Below are 16672 nucleotides of genomic sequence, written 5' to 3'. Positions count from 1 at the left end.
GTGTAACTCTACCCCATTCAATGAACATGCATACCATTCTGAATGTACAGTTGTTAGTATCATTTACTCACAATGATTAAAACATAATTGATGCTGTTCCTTTGCCAAGAAAAGCAAAAAGTGCTTGAAGAATGAGAGTTGCTATTTACTATATGATTAAGACATAAATAATCAAAAGTAACACTAAAAAGGTTCCCCAAACTGAGTAAAGGGCAGAGACCTACACAGTTCCTCAAATTCTTGCAGCTTGAGCTTAATTTAGTTCCAGTTAATTTCACCGTAATGGATCATTTAGGCTACAAGAATTTTTGTATGGGAATTTTTAAACTGCAATTGTAAAAACACTAGTACTGCAGACATTTGCAGGTTTCAGTTGCTTTGGTTTTTGAGCCTGTTTTTTTGGTCACTGCATGTGATTTCCTTGCACAACAGACTTTTTTTGATTTGGAACTGTGTTATTTGTAGCTCGTGAAGTCATCCTTTGGGTACCCACATTGTGGAATCAATACAGGTCGCCATCTTTTTATTTGTGTTCCTCTGTTTTAGGGATAGTTCCAATGGCAGGGTTTATAAGAAAACCCTTTTCTGTCTATAATGACCAAAATATGTGTTGCCTAATCGTAATGTTTATGGTATAACCACTGGAGATGTTGCAAAACAGTGCATCACATCTGGAATACAGTATTTACAAACATCATCTTAACTCAAACACTATCCATAACAACCTGTCAAACAAATTTCAGTAGAAATATGAACTTACGATCAATAGTCAAGAAGTCAGCTACTACTGGTGGCTGTGATGTTATATCCATTCCATCATGACTGTGAGCATCACCACCACCATCATCATCATCATCATCTTCTTCATCTACAAGATCTATTACTGTTAAGGAAAACAACAAAATCATGAGACACTGTATTTACAAACTTGATCTTAATTCAAATGTAATTATAACAAACTTTTTACTCTTAAGTTACAATGAAAAATGCACTTACAATCAATGTTTATTCTTCTCTCCTCCTCGCACAGCTCGCAGCAACAATGTATGATTTATGTTATGAGATATTTTGACAGAAAGAAGTACAGGAGATGTGTGCTCATACACTGAGCTGACAAAAGTTATGGGATACCCCCTAATAACATGTCGGACCTCCTTTTACCTGGCATAGTGCAGCAACTCAACATGTGATCTGAGTGGTGAAACCATTCACATGAACTGTCTAGAATTTTCTTCAAACCAATCACTAACAATTGTGCCCTGGTGACAAGTCGAATTGTCATCCACAAAAATTCCATCATTGTTTGGGAACACGAAATCCATGAATGGCCGCAAATGGTCTCCAAGTAGCTGAAAATAATCATTTCCAGCCAATGATCAGTTCAGTTGGACCAGAGGATCCAGACCATTCTATGTAAACACAGCCCACACCATTATGGATCACTTTCAGCTTGAACAGTGCCTTGCTTACAACTTAACTCAATGGCTTCATGGGGTCTGTGCCACACTCGAACCCTACCATCAGCTCTTACCAACTGAAATTGGGACTCATCTGACCAGGGCACAGTTTACCAGTCATCTAGGGTTCAAGCAATATGCTCACAAGCCCAGGAGAGGTGCTGCAGGTGTTGCACTGTTAGGAAATGTGCTGCCATAGCCCATTAATGCCATATATTGCCTCACTGTCCTCACGTTTGTCGTACAGCCCACATTGATTTCTGCAGTTACTTCATGCAGTTTTGCTTGTCTGTTAGCACTGACAACTCTATGTAAACGCTGCTGCTCGCAGTCATTAAGTGAAGGCTGTCAGCCATTTGTTGTCCATCATGAGAGGAAATGCCTGAAATTTTGCATTCTCGGCACCCTCTTGACACTGTGGATCACGGAATATTGGTGTGTATATATGCATACTGCCACCCCATGATTTTTGTCATGTCAGAGCATCTTGCTATTTATCTCACAGATTTCCATCGACCCATCAACAACAAATCGATCTTGCAGAAACTGAAGCCTACATGTGTGCAATAAAAATAATAAGAATTGAAGACAAGAATATTTAAAATGCCATCTCATGTAGATGTATCCTATCATGAGCAGGCTATTTGAAAGAAAAATTCTGTTCTGTTAATGCTACATGGGATATAATCAAAACAAATATTCTCAGAAGTTGTCTTTGAAATTTAATGCATGGAAGTACCAGAGATGTAATTCCTATGAATTCTGAGAAACATATTATGCAGGCATCTCCTACCTATACTTGCAGATTTGAGTGCTATTCTTGGACCCATTAATCTGTACTTTTCTATTTCCATGGGGTAATAACTGCTTGCTCACACTGCGCAGAATGCTAATCAATATGCTAGTGGTGACACTAATGACATCAGTCTGCAATTCAAGCATGCCACACCTCTCTGTCTACACACATCTGCTGAGAACAAGATTACAATCCTTATGGGATATGTACAGTGGTGATAGCAGAATTGTTCTGCAGTCTATTTCAAATGGCAGTGGTCTAAACCTTTCAATAGTTTTGAGAGACAAGCATCTTATTCCCACCAGGAAATTTCAATTTGAGTTTAAAGGCCTATTTGTTTGTTTGGGCCTGCCAACTATCAATGTCTGTGCACCTAGCATATTATTTTCATGAAGTGTTTTGTACTGTTGTAGAATGATAATTCAGGCAACTAAGGTGTGAAAATAACAATATGATACTCAATTTGAGAGTGCACAGTCATGTTCTAAGAGTCAAGTGTATCTTAAGCTGTAAGTGACACCACTAGTGTCAATGAAGTAAGCAACATGTTTTGTACTGTTATAGGACAATAAAACAGACAATTCAAATGTGGAAACAGCATTGTGACACTTAATTTGATGGCCTGTTGTGTCTTTCGCCATGTGTTATGAAGTAAAATACTGGGGCTGTGCTGTGATTGAGAGACCAAAAATGTGTGTGGATGAGTATGTGTGAAAGCTGTGTGGCTTCTGTGAATGCTGATGAAGCATTCCACCGCCACTCACTTCGCCACCAAAACTGCATCTGCATGTGGCAACAAGGATGTGTGATGTCACGTGGGCAGTACATGGTACATAATGTTGCTAAGGACATTTACTAGAAGCCCCTTAGATATAGTACTGACTTGAAAGAGTGAATATAATCAAGTAGTTCTGAAACATACCATTAATAAAATCTCATTAGTAAGTATATGTTGGTATCACATGCCATATATACAATTTTTGGCAAAGGTGATGAGTTAAGCTGGATATACTGTTGGAAACTTTCACATTGTGTGAATGGTTTCAGTACAAAGGCATTGGGATATGAGTGCATGAGTTATTAAAAAATAATGTCATAATCCAGTTCACTGGATTTAAACTTCATATAGATACTTATAAGGAAATGTAATCTGAATATGTTGTGAACAACAAAACATTGTGACAACCAAAATTAGAGGCCAGTGGTTTGTGGCATGGAGATGGCACACAATAGCATCCAGAATGTTGTACACTGGGTTCAGATCACACAAATATGGTGACCAAGAGATCAATGTAAGTTCATTATCATGTGTGTCAAATCACTACAGCACAACGCCGTACCTTGTGAAATGGATAGTTATCCAGCTGGAAAATGCCATCGCTGTGGGCAAATCTACTGAGCATGAAGTAACCCTGGTTGCCTGCAATAATGTGCACACAGTCCACAGTGATCACAGTGCCTCTGAATACTGCTGCAAGACCCATAAAAGTCCCAAGTTTGCCGTAGCATAATACTGCTTTCACTGGCTTGCATTCATGGTGCAGCATATTTTTTGAGCAGCCATTCGCATGTTTGATGATGTATCTGGAAACAACCACTGACCTGGTGTAATAACAAAAATGAATCATCCAACTTGTTGACACATTTCCACTGACTCACTGTCCAGTCATGACCATCCCATATCCACTGCAATCATAACTTATGATGTCACTGGGTGAATGTAAGAACACAAAGCGTTGCTTGCTGCGGACCTCAGTATTCAACAATGTGTGCTGAGTGGTGTGCTTTGAAACAATTGTGTCTGCACCAGTACTGTACTGTGTCACTGGATCTGCCACACATCACAAACTATCCTGCTTTAGATAACAGCAAGCCTGGGTTCCCCATTTCAGTGGTAAGATCCTGGCCATTTCTGAGATGTTATTCCCAGGCATCAGAGCACAACACTCTGTTATTTGTCAAAGACACTTGTATCTGTTGATTTTCCCATTTGTGGTCCATATCATCACTCGATTCATACATCATTTGCCTCTGATGTGTTTACATGCTTTCATTATCATATCACGTGCCTGCAGGTAACATTTAATCTCACGGTGGTCAGTGTATGAAATTCTTGTGCTCACAAAATCTGTTCTCCAAAGTGGTGTAATTCCTTCAAACATTATGGGAGAACCTCTGATAGTAGGGTTTGGAAACCATATCAGGAATGCCTGGAAGCCCATTTCAATAACAAAATAGCTGATGTGAGTGCCTGCGAAAAGCAGGCTATAAGGATTCCTGCTCCACTATAGCTCAAACACTCTATGTAACAACATATTCATTAGGTTGCAGCTGCAGGAAGCTGGACTAATTTTCATGAAAATTGTTGGATTTCCACTGACTTCAAATCCACTGTTACATTCACTTCAGTTCAGTGAATCTGTTTCAATAGATGTAAGCAGCCGAGATTCACAGGTAACACTTTGAAAATCAATATTTGACTAATAGTTGGATTGGCATTCACAATTAAGGATCACAACTGTTGTATGGATTCACTAAATTTAGGTGGCATCTAGTTGGTAGAAAAACCACTATAGTAACCAAGCACAAACCACAATCATCTGTACTGAATACCAAGCTATGGCCTAGTGACTTCTGAGCTGTGTCTTGGCACTGCAAGAATTTGAATTTCAAACTGTGAATAGATCACGCAAAGAGAATATCAACTCAGGTGCTTTGTCACAAAAGCCAATGTACTTAAAGAAGATTGAAAATGCAGACCAGGAAGGATGAAATTTGATTACAAAAGTGTTGTTGAGAGTAAAATATGAAGTGGAGAAGAATGCAGATTAATGTTCAAAAACTATAAAAACAAAATATTATTGTGCTAGAGAGGAAAAATTAAGAAATTGTCTGGTGCACAATAGCATTGTGTATAGACTGACTAGAAGCTGTGTGTTCTCGAACATAAAAGTCAAAGAAATAATTTGGTATACAAATTACAGTATCACGATTTTGTGGCACGAAAGTGTGCAGATATGCTATATCTTCAATAACATGACACAACGAGTAAGAAATAAATTGCACAGATGAGAAATATGCCAAATGACAAAAATACTGACCACACAACATAAGGACTATGTGCACCCAGTTATAGTAAAAGAACATAAAGAGATGTTTGTCATAGATCACTGGGACCATCACCAACATCACAAGGAAGAGTTACTGGCAGTCACTGAAATATTTTCTAAATCAGTAAGATCCTATCCGTTTGGATGAAGAACATGGTACAATAGTGAGACACAAAATGGAGAAAGATTAGTCCAAAAACATTTACCTTCCAAAGGAAATATTAACCCTTCAGCCATGGGCAACACAGAACTGTGCATTCAGTTCTTTCCAGATAATTTCGCATGATCCACTGTTATTGTGATGGATGTAATTTCTGCTCTGTTTGCATGTCAGAAGTCAAAATTTTCCCGTGAAACACATTCCTGTTGCTCTGGAACATCATAGGCTGCTATTTTCCCATCAAATCTTTTTCTGTTGCTCTGGAACATCAGTGCTGTCTGAAACCTGCAGAGATGCATTTTACACAGTCTCCTGTCTCACTGACATACTTATGAAAATACCTTCTCATGCCAGCAGCTTTGTAATCATGTTCCAGAGCTTGTGAATGGAACCTTACTTCAAGATATATAAAACTCAGAAAAATTATGAGTATTTTTATTTTGCTTATGTACCATTCAAAGCAATTTTCACATTTCCCACATTATTTACATTAAATGTCAATTAAATATCAACTCTAAGTTAATTTTTTTGTTTTCTTGTTATATTCCTTCAACATTATTCTTAGAAGTATTCTAATTATCGAACAAAAATGTCCCATTATTTTGTACAGAAAAATAAGTAAATCAACTGCAGTCAGAAGATTAAATGATAATGGATCTCAGTTTACAAGTAAGGTATCAATGGAAACATAATGTGCCACATAAATCCACATGGAATAGCGGTATGTGCCAAAAGAAATCTTGATGGGTAAAGAACAATATAGTTTAGCAGAGAAAATCATCAGATACCTCACGTCTCAGTAGCAGCAAGAAAGGCCATGTACGACAGGATGAAGAAAGAAGACATAAATTTCACTTTTTGTATAGCGATCCTCCAAATGCCCAAATGCAGTTTAAATAGCATACTTGAAAACTTTGAAACATTGAGATAAAGAACACACAAAGGGCATACAGAAAGCAATCACTGGGGCACCGGGAACTGACACACCCACCAGGAGAGGCAGGACGAAAGGAATAAGAGGGATAAATGTTGTTAAAGTGGAGGCAGAAGAGGAAGAGCAAAACATAATGTGGGCACAAGAAATGTTTGAAGATAGTACACCACAGGAGTATGACAAGACAAGTATACAAAGAGGATCCCCAGGTCTGCATCATAAGAAGAAAAAAGGAAAAATCACTCCTGAGATAAAATAAATTGAAACAAGGGTATAAATGGATGAATGTAAATATTTGTCACTCGCAAGAAGAAAGAAGAAGCAAAGGCGAGTACTATGATACTCATAACAAGCTACAAGTAAAGAAAAAGGGAGTAAATGAGTAACGGTCACATACTACTTATGCAACAAAAACATAGTGATGACATCCTTTTTCTGTGGTAATCTCTCTCACACCATGCACAACGCGCAAATGAAATCTCCCACATCGACAAGTTTTCTGGTACAGTGTTCATGGGATGCATATCTGATTCACATTGCTAAAAACTGATCTGTCACATACCAATTCAAATGTGTACCAAGTGTATAAAAGCGTATCTTGAAAGACAGATATGGACAACAGGTTATGGACCAATGCACAGATTTTGATAACATTAGCCCTATCTTATAATTCTCTGCTCTGCTGTGATGTATTATTTTTGAAGTCGTGCAGTGAAATTCTTTATCTGTTTGAGGACATTAACCTCACATGGTTGACAAAGAGCGGTACATTCTGGTGGCATCACTTTCACAGCGCAAGTCGGGTGATCATCATCACCAACGAAAGTCCTATCAAAGAGCGTCATGTATCATGATGAAAACTGTCAATGCATTATGGCACTGATAACCTCATTGTTGTGCGTCCTAAAACACCAATCATCATCATCATTATCATCATCATCATCAATGCATTATATGTAATTATTTGATCAGTAATCACACCTCCCAGTGTTTTACTTGAAAAAAATGAAAGAAAGATATTCCCATTATCATAGACACCAAAAAAATATGGAATTAAGAAAAAGCCACAATCAAGAATCCAACACAGATAGGTAGTTAAGCAGTCTAATACCTCGATTGCTCAACCACAAAAGTCATTCTATTATTAGACATGTCGAATGACAGTAATCAAGCTACAACGTGAAAACACAAAAAAAGTTATAACTTGAACAATGTTAACATTGGACCCCATGTTATGTTAGTAAAAATGTTTGTCTCCATCATCAAATTTGACCTAGATTTTTTCAACAACTAGGGAGTGTCTAGTAAACAGCCGAAACACGTGTCTCTCTCTATCTTGAATATAGTGTGTCCTTGCAAAACTTGATCAAAATCTGTGACCCACATGTCAACCCGCCACTTGTGAGTCAGTGTGCCAATGTAAGGTAGATAAGAACGGAGCTTGTAGACCAAAGATTACATTTTTTTACTTGTACAGTGCATAATAGGTCACTCTGAGTAGTTTGTTAAGTCCTATGTGTGTGATGGTAACATTACTTGGTGTTTCACATGGGGGCCATGCAATCACTGCATGGAAGCAGCAACTGCACTGCAGCGACCGGACTCCAGTTGATGGCAGCAAGCAGCCAAGCACCACCACCACTATGGCTGAGCTATGCACGCTGTACTTAGCAGTGTACAATAAACATCCCTGCAGGCATGTATTCGCCAACAACAACAACAACAACAACAACAACAACAGAGGGTAGGTGTGCCAATAAAAACCTCGTACAGACTGCAGTGACTGTGTGGTCACGCAAAACAAGAAGCTGCGCTGAGTGCTTTTCCTGCGTGCTGAGTGCTGTTCCTGTGCATTTGCTAACACTGCACATTGAGAACAATAGTGCAGGGGAACTGTGCCTGTGGACTTGCGGTAGCAAACTAAACAGATGAGACAATCACTCAAGGGGACGCTCAATGGGTGACGTGCCATATCACAGTATTCTTACAGAAACAGACTGAGTCAGCAACCACAACCTGTCGACGCTGTGGGGCAAACTGACGATCTGTGACCAGTGGGATTCCTGCTGTGGGTCGCTACCTACAGAGTTTCACATGTCAATGAAACCTGTGCTAAAGTTCTTCGAGTGGGAGAGAGTGTTCAGAATACAATCAAAAGCAAAGTTCAGATGAGTTTATACTGTTTTCTTACAACAGATAATCACAGAATTACACTAAGCTTTGTAAATGAATGTTGTATTCATTTAAGATTTTTGTCCCTTCATAAGTTTTATTGCATCATATGCACATGCAAGCAACAAATGATATTTTGAGAGGATAATATACATTTTAAGTATTTCTTCTAGTACAAAAAACAGTATTCTTGACTGAAATGTCAACTTTTGTGATTCCTGTGAATGCCTACTATTCGCACAGATACTGACATGCAATATTAGTTCTAGCTGACCTTTCTGTATTTGTAATCAGATTCGTACTGAACCAATATGGAGAAACACAGCTTCTCTGGAACAGATGCCTTAGATTTTTTCTAGTTATATAAGTGTAAGTGAGAAGAGTATTAATAATACTCTTCTCGCTTACACTGTTCTACTGTTTGAAGATTAACAAATGATTTCAATGGATATCATTTTTTATTGCTGAGGATCCTTATCATCACTACTGATTAACTGTCTGCAACAGATAAGTACTGAAATGCCAGTGGCAGTAAACACACAGTTTCTTCCTCTGTCATGTGCAATCTGTTTGTAAGTTTTCTTCCCTCAAAAGGTCCAACTGCTTTCAAATTAAGTGAACCATAATTTTTAAAGAAAAGTAAGAAGAGATTGCAATTTGGAGGATGACCAACATAGTGCCTTGCTTGTTTTTGTCAATGGCCAACTTACCTATCATATGCAGTATGCAGCCACCCTGCATTACTACACACAAGCAACTAAGAATGACAATGTATTCAGAGATCCAAAATCAGAAATTATGAATTGTTTATTTGAAATTTGCTGTGAAACAAATAAGTTGAACACAATGTTTATTTGCCCAGTGTTCTTTACTGATAGGAACATCATGGGACTAACAGTGGTTATAAGTCTGAACTACGTTTCTTTACTGAAGTAATACATAGTGGTACTTTACTATGAAAGCACTTTTAACTATCATATACTACTAACATTGATTGAAGGGCACACAAGTGAAAAATGATTTAAAGCTTATTAGTTACACTGTTCACCATAACAACAACAATACTTAATAAAATTAAGAATGTAAATACATAAAAAAATAAGAATAAAATCATAAGCAATAAAGTCATATATATAGTTACAAGGAAAAACATAAAACAACAGATCTCTAAAGTAAGAAAGATCAAACAATTTAAGCAAAGTCTGCATCAATTATATAACCATATAAATAAATGGGTTATATGCTATTCCTACATTTTAGAAGAGTATAATCTACATTTACCTTCTGTTTTGGTGATAGGAGGTGGAGGTGTTCTTGTCCCCAGTTCTTCCTTCACTGGAACAAAGAGGAGCAGAAAGAACCATACAGTTTGTTAATAAAAAAGAGAGACATATGGGAAGTGAATACTGGAATGGAATAAGTAATCTTATCACTCGTGAATCACTTTCTTTTTATTAGTTCATGAAGTCCAGTTCAATAAATTTTATATGAATGTAACATTAGCCATAACTCATTACAGTTAGTTTCAAAACAGTTACCACAATTTATGGTCCACGTCACCATTAAATCTAGGATTTCCTTTGGCAAAGCTTTGTACCATGTTTTGAATGTCACATGAATTACTGCTTTCCAATTAAGGTGCTGCATTACTCCCATATGGTAATACTGGCTGTGTATTACAACACTTGGGGGCTTGTGCTCAGTTTATTAAGATCTCACCAGTCATCACACCCACCACAGCTGGGAAACACTAAGAGAATGTGCGTACCAAGCAATATCAGTATGGGCTCTGAAAAACAAAAGAGCACCAAAGGGAGTAGCGGGCATCGAACTCAGCTATACGTAGCAGCATGAGTTCAACAATAGTTCACAGTGTGGATGGAGTTAACCAGCGAGTACAAAGAACACAAAAAGCTGCAGCACTCAAAAAAGGTGACTGGGTCAGCCCTCAAGATATTGTATGGGAAGAAAAATAATGGAACCACGAACTTGACACTATCCCAGAGGCACAACATTAAACATATAGAGGTTAAAAACACGAATTTCAGATTATTTTAAGAATTACAGCAACCAGCCACTTTTTATGTACTGTTGTTTAAGGTAATACGCATTTCGACCTTTCGCCAATCTTTGGTTAACATTACATATATTTGAATCTTCAGTCGGTATACCATTACAAAATCAACAACAAACTGGATGCTGCAGCTGCCCTGTGCAAAATAACAATTTTGTTTAGGTACAACACTCCGTGAATTGAATATTTACAATATAAGTTGTAAAAGTGTACTTACTTTGTATTTTGCTTCTTATTGTTCTGATTTTTGTGATTTTAGATGTGGCTCAAACATTTGTGTTTGTGTGCCACACCTAAAAATGCAGAAATTGGAACAACAACAAGCAGAGTAGAAAGTAATTGCATGGTAACAGCAATGAAACATAAATGTACAACTTGTGAAGTGCAGTAGCCAAACAAAATTGTTATTCTGGACAGCGCAAATGCAACAACTAATTTGTTGTTGATGTTGTAATGATGTACTGACTAATGATTCCAATATCTATAATGCTAAATGAAGGTAGATGAAAACGCAAAACACATTTTAACTTTAATAACAATACACAAAAATGTGGCTGGTTGCTGTATTTATTAAAATAATATAATCCACAGCCACAGAGCTCAACAACCAGTAAAATGGATGAATTACAAATTTCAGATATTACGTAAATCTAACAATGAAAAATATAACAATGGAAACAATCAATTATTGACAAAATTATTTAATTGGATAGATAAAAAAAATTTACTTACCAAGTGGCGGCAGAACACACGCATAAAAAGTCTTTCCTTCTCATGCCGTACGCTAAATCTCCCCTGACCTGCGGTTCTGGGTGATTTTCCCAAAAGCTACCCCTTTTCCTAGCCTCTCCAGTCCTTTTCCTTCACCCTTCTTCCTTCCCCTTCAACCCTTCTGCCTCAAGAAGGAGCCATTGGCTCCGAAAGCTTGCCAGTTACAACCGTCATGTGTGTGTGTTTTGCCGCTGGTTAGCAAGTAGATTTTTTATCTATCCAATTAAATAATTTTAACAATGGAAAATACAGGATATAATAATGACAGTATTCTGAAAAGGATAAGCTACAACTCACCACACAGAGGAGCTGCTGAGTTGCAGCACAATATTTAAGCTTTCAGCCAAATGACCTCCTTCTAAAGTAGAAAAATACACACATACTGAAGCAAGCACAACACTCTCTCTCTCTCTCTCTCTCTCTCTCTCTCTCTCACACACACACACACACACACACACACACACACACACACACACACACACACACACAAAAACCACTGTCTCTGGTCACCAAGGCTGGACTGAGAACAACTACACCTGATGAGAGAAGCAATTCGTGGGAGGTGGGAGTGAGAGGAGGAAGCTGTGGCAGGGAGGGCGAGGGACAGCAGGGTATGGGTGGCGGAGGGTGTAGCGCAGCTTGTGGGAGAATGCAGGGACGTGGTGGGGAGAGGGTAGGGCTGCTAGGTGGAGTCAGGAGGAGATCTGAGTGGGAAGGGGGAGGGAGGGGGGAGCGAAATGGAAAAGGGAGAAGTAGATGAGGAGAAAAGACTAGTGGCTGCATTGATGGAGTAGAAGGTTGTGTAGTGCTGGAGTGGGAGCAGGGAAGGAGATAGGTGGGTGAAGGACAGTGATTATTAGTGAAGGTCGAGGCCAGGGTGGTTGTGGGAACAAAGAATATATTGCAAGGAGAGATCACACCTTTCTGAATTGCACAGGTGGGAACTTAGCTAGTTACATAGTTTCGTGCTAATGTATTTTACACTTTTCTGTGCCAGAGAGAAATTCTTCAGGTTACAATGTATATCACATTTCCTTCTTCTTTTATAACTCATTTATTTCATATTTAGAAGGATTGTCAAACATGATTTTTGGTTTTGTTTGGTTTTGTTTTGCTTTAGGGTGCAAAAACAACTGGAGTCATATGCGCCCAAGTCAAAACTATAGAATACAAAGACAGAGAGGAGTTAAAAAAAGACTGTACATTAGTCCCAATTGGCATAATAGAAGACAGCTAAAAACAGGTATGTGGAAAAAAGGCTAAAAAAGATACCATACAGAAACGGAGGTCCAAATCTAAAAATTAAATGGCCGTCACCACATTGCTTTGGCGAATGAAAAGTAAGACATGGTTGAACGCCCGCACGTCATTTGTTAAAATGGCCAATAACTCAGACGGCAAACCCAAACAAGAATGCAAAAGGTTAAAAAATGGACATTCCATCAGGAAGCGGTGGACAGTTAAAACTTGATTGGTGGGGTAGCGCTAATTAGCAAATGATGATGACTAAAAAGTCAGTGCCTAATATGCAGCCGAGTTAAAATAAACTCCTCTGGGCGGGAGGGCTATGCGGAGGTCGTCCAAGTCACTGAGAGAGCTTATTCCTGTGAAGGGAAGACAAGTGGCGATGCCTAAGGGACACCACCTCCTGACAGACAGCAACACAGAGATCAACGGAGAGAATATAGGTACTCGCGGACTGAGGTACAAGGACTGCAGCTTTGGCAGCAGCACCGTTTCCTGGCAGACCAACATGACCAGGAACACACAGAAACATCACACTGGCTGCACCAAGAGTGAGCAGTTGCCAGTTTTCCTGGACCCGCTGCACTAAGGGATGGGCAGTGTCCAACACACACAGACTCTGAAGTGCACTGAGTGAGTCTGAGCAGAGGACACAATTGAAAAGGCTGTGTCGCCGAAGAGTTCGGCTGCATTTTTATATTTTCTCCTTTCATCAGTTAAATTCAATATCTCTTCTGTTACCCAAGGATTTCTATTAGCCCTCATCATTTTACCTACTTGATACTCTGCTACCTTCACTATTTCATCACTCAAAGCTACCCATTCTTCTCCTACTGTATTTTCTTCCCCCATTCTTGTCAATTGTTCCCTAATGCTCTCCCTTAAGCTCTCCACAACCTCTGGTTCTTTCAATCTATCCAGGTACCATCTTCTCAAATTGCCACCTTTGTGCAGTTTCTTCAGTTTTAATCTACAGTTCATAACCAATGGATTGTGCTCAGAGTCCACATCTGCCCCTGGAAATGTCTTACAATTTAAAACCTGGTTCCTAAATCTCTGTCTTACCATTATATAATCTATCTGAAACCTTCCAGTATCTCCAGGCCTCTTCCATGTATACAACCTTCTTTCCTGATTATTGAACCAAGTGTTAGCTTTGATATGTTTACTCTGTGTTTCCTTCTCTTCCTTTTCCTACTATCGAATTCCAGTCACCCATGACTCTTAAATTTTCATCTCCCTTTGCTATCTGAGTAATTTCTTTTATCTCATCACACATTTCATCAATCTCTTCATCATCTGCAGAGCTAGTTGGCACATAAACTTGTACTACTGTGGTAGGCGTGGACTTCGTGTCTATCTTGGCCAAAATAACACGTTCACTATACTATTTGTAGTAGCTTACCCACACTCCAGTTTTTTTATTCATTATTAAACCTACTCCTGCATTACCCCTATTTGATTTTGTATTTATAACCCTGTATTCACCAGTCCACAAGTCTTCCTGCCACCGAACTTTACTAATTCCCACTATATTAACTTTAACCTATCCATTTCCCTTTTCAAATTTTCTAACCTACCTGCCAAATTAAAGTATCTGACATTCCACACTCTGATCTACAGAACGCCAGTTTTCTTTCTCCTGATAACGACGTCCTCCTGAGTAGTCCCCGCCCGGAGATCTGAATGGGGGACTATTTTACCTCCGGAACATTTTACCCAAGAGGATGCCACCATCATTTAACCATACAGTAAAGCTGCATGCCCTCAAGAAAAATTGCAGCTGTAGTTTCCCCTTGCTTTCAGCCGTTTGCAGTACCAGCAAAGCAAGGCCGTTTTGATTAGTGTTACAAGGCCAGATCAGTCTATCATCCAGACTGTTGCCCCTGCAACTACTGAAAAGGCTTCTGCCCCTCTTCAGGAACCACATGTTTGTCTGGCCTCTCAACAGATACCCCTCTATTGTGGTTGCACCTACGGTACGGCTATCTGTATTGTTGAGGCAAGCAAGCCTCCCCAGCAACGGCAAGGTCCATGGTTCATGGTTTGACTATAGTAGTGAAAAAAAGAACAGTTGAAATATTGTTAATTAATGCTCATCTTGGACTTGGAGAGGATAAGACATGTATTCAGATTCAGGACGAGAATGGACTCAGTTTTTAAGCCAACTTTCTCTTATGTGTAAATGAAATTTGTTTCTAACCTCTGGATATGCAAGGAGACTTACTTGACAGTGTTTGTTTATGTGAGGAATAAGATCTGTAAAAGTTTGATGTTTAAATGTACATCATTAAGTGAAGGAAAAAAAAAGACTGTATATATCTGCTTAATTATAATAATAAGTAGAAAATTATTAAACAAGTAGAAAGTCTTGAGAAATTCTTGTTCCTAGCAAATATACTTTGGAGAAGAAGAGAAAAGGTGGTTGCAGCAGCAAGCTAACCAGCAAGAAAACTAACCAGCAAGAAAAGTCAGCTGACAATCTCAAGTACACCATATTGTTAAAGAAGTGGGAGTTTACACACATACTTCACCACTTTAAGTTGTCCAAAGCATTGGAATAGTGGAAAGAGCTCCAAACTTCCGCAAAATGGTGGCCCAAGGTGTTGGAGATAGCAACAGGTCCATGATAACATCATCTGCTACTATGAGGCCTGAAATGGGGAATGGATCTCCGTCCCACAGAGCCGTCAGAGGTTGGCCCACATGACAGAGGAAGGGGTGGAACTGTTAAAAGAACTAGTGAATGAAATCCAGCTAGCTCGTTTGCTATCCTGAAGAAAGTGACAACACTTTGCATGCATCTGTTTATAATGAATGAAGTTTGGCATTGTAGAATGACGATTAAAAACATGGAGAGCATGTCTCCATGTGCGAACTGCATCATGGCATGCCTCAGTCCACCAAGGGACTGGGATATGATGTGGTAAGGAGGAAGTGCGAGGAATGGAACGTTCTGCAGCAGCAAGGATAACATTGGTGAGGTAGTCCACCTGGTCATCACAACTGGGGAAATCTTGTTCTTCGAAGGTCGCCAGGGAGGAGTAAAGCTGCCAGTCAGTCTTAGTAAGCTGCCATTAAGCGTGCACATGGATGGGGTAGGAGTCAGCAAACAGAGAGCACATGGGAAATAGTTGCTCGAGTAGGTGTTAGAAAGAACGGTCCACTCAAGATAATGGGCAAGCTGGGCAGTGCAAAAGGATAAGTGTAAACGGAAATAGGTGTGCAAGGAGTCGGAAAGGAAAGTGGGTGCTCCATGTTAAGGCAGAAAATGATTAAGTTGGTTAAGAAGATCAGCCAAGAGGGCACCTCTCTGACAGGTTCTGGGAAAATCCCAAAGGGGCTGATGCACACTGAAGTCACCGAGAAGCAGAAATGGGGGAGGTAGCTGCTCAATAAGCTGAAGGAAGTCTGCCCTGGTGACAGCAAATCACAGAGGGACATAAATGGTACAGAGGGAAAAAGTCAGGCGGGGAAAGAATAGGTGAACAGCAATAGCCTGAAGACAGGTAGTCAGGGAGATGGATTGACTACGAATGTCATCCTGTATGAGCAGCATGACGCCCCCTTGAGATGGAATGCTGACCTCAGGGGGAAGGTCAAAACACATCGGTAAGTAATGTGAAAGCTCAAAGCTGTCATGAGGGTGCAATTTCATTTCCTGAAGGCAGAGTACAAGGGGATGCTGCAATGCTAAAAGCAGCTGTAAATCCTCTTTGTGGGACTGAAGGCCGCGAACGTTCCACTGGAGGACAGTCATGAGGAGGAAGAGATGTAGGGGTGTCAACTCGGCAGCCGCCGAATGACAGCCAGTGTAGAGTCATTACTACGGGGCACAGAAGCAGGAGGATCCTGCTCCATGGGGTCCACAGAAGCATTGGCTTACTTGTGCGGTCAGTCCGTGGAGTCCAGCACTGAAAAACAATTGGTGGTGTCCATCGGCGAGACAGAAG

The 16672-nt window shown here is 39.6% G+C and overlaps 1 protein-coding gene across 9 annotated transcripts in view; it reads right to left on the bottom strand.

The window, feature by feature from the left end:
• The window catches only part of LOC126456778 (zinc finger protein OZF-like), a 181276-nt gene that overhangs the window by 98675 nt on the left and 65929 nt on the right, over positions 1-16672 (bottom strand). For 8 of the 9 annotated variants that reach the window (XM_050092556.1, XM_050092549.1, XM_050092554.1 and 5 more), the window contains 2 exons: positions 9911-9964; positions 761-883 (listed from right to left, as the gene is read on the bottom strand). In XM_050092556.1, the coding sequence (XP_049948513.1) occupies positions 761-883; positions 9911-9964 (177 nt within the window). Of the gene's footprint in view, positions 1-760; positions 884-5569; positions 5809-9910; positions 9965-16672 lie in introns of all 9 variants that reach the window. The other variant, XM_050092557.1, reaches the window with a different exon arrangement.

The sequence above is a fragment of the Schistocerca serialis genome, chromosome 2 (assembly GCF_023864345.2).
Source record: "Schistocerca serialis cubense isolate TAMUIC-IGC-003099 chromosome 2, iqSchSeri2.2, whole genome shotgun sequence".
NCBI classification, from domain to species: domain Eukaryota; kingdom Metazoa; phylum Arthropoda; class Insecta; order Orthoptera; family Acrididae; genus Schistocerca; species Schistocerca serialis.
Note: the sequence above shows the minus strand (reverse complement) of the source record. Positions and strands in the feature narration are given on the sequence as shown.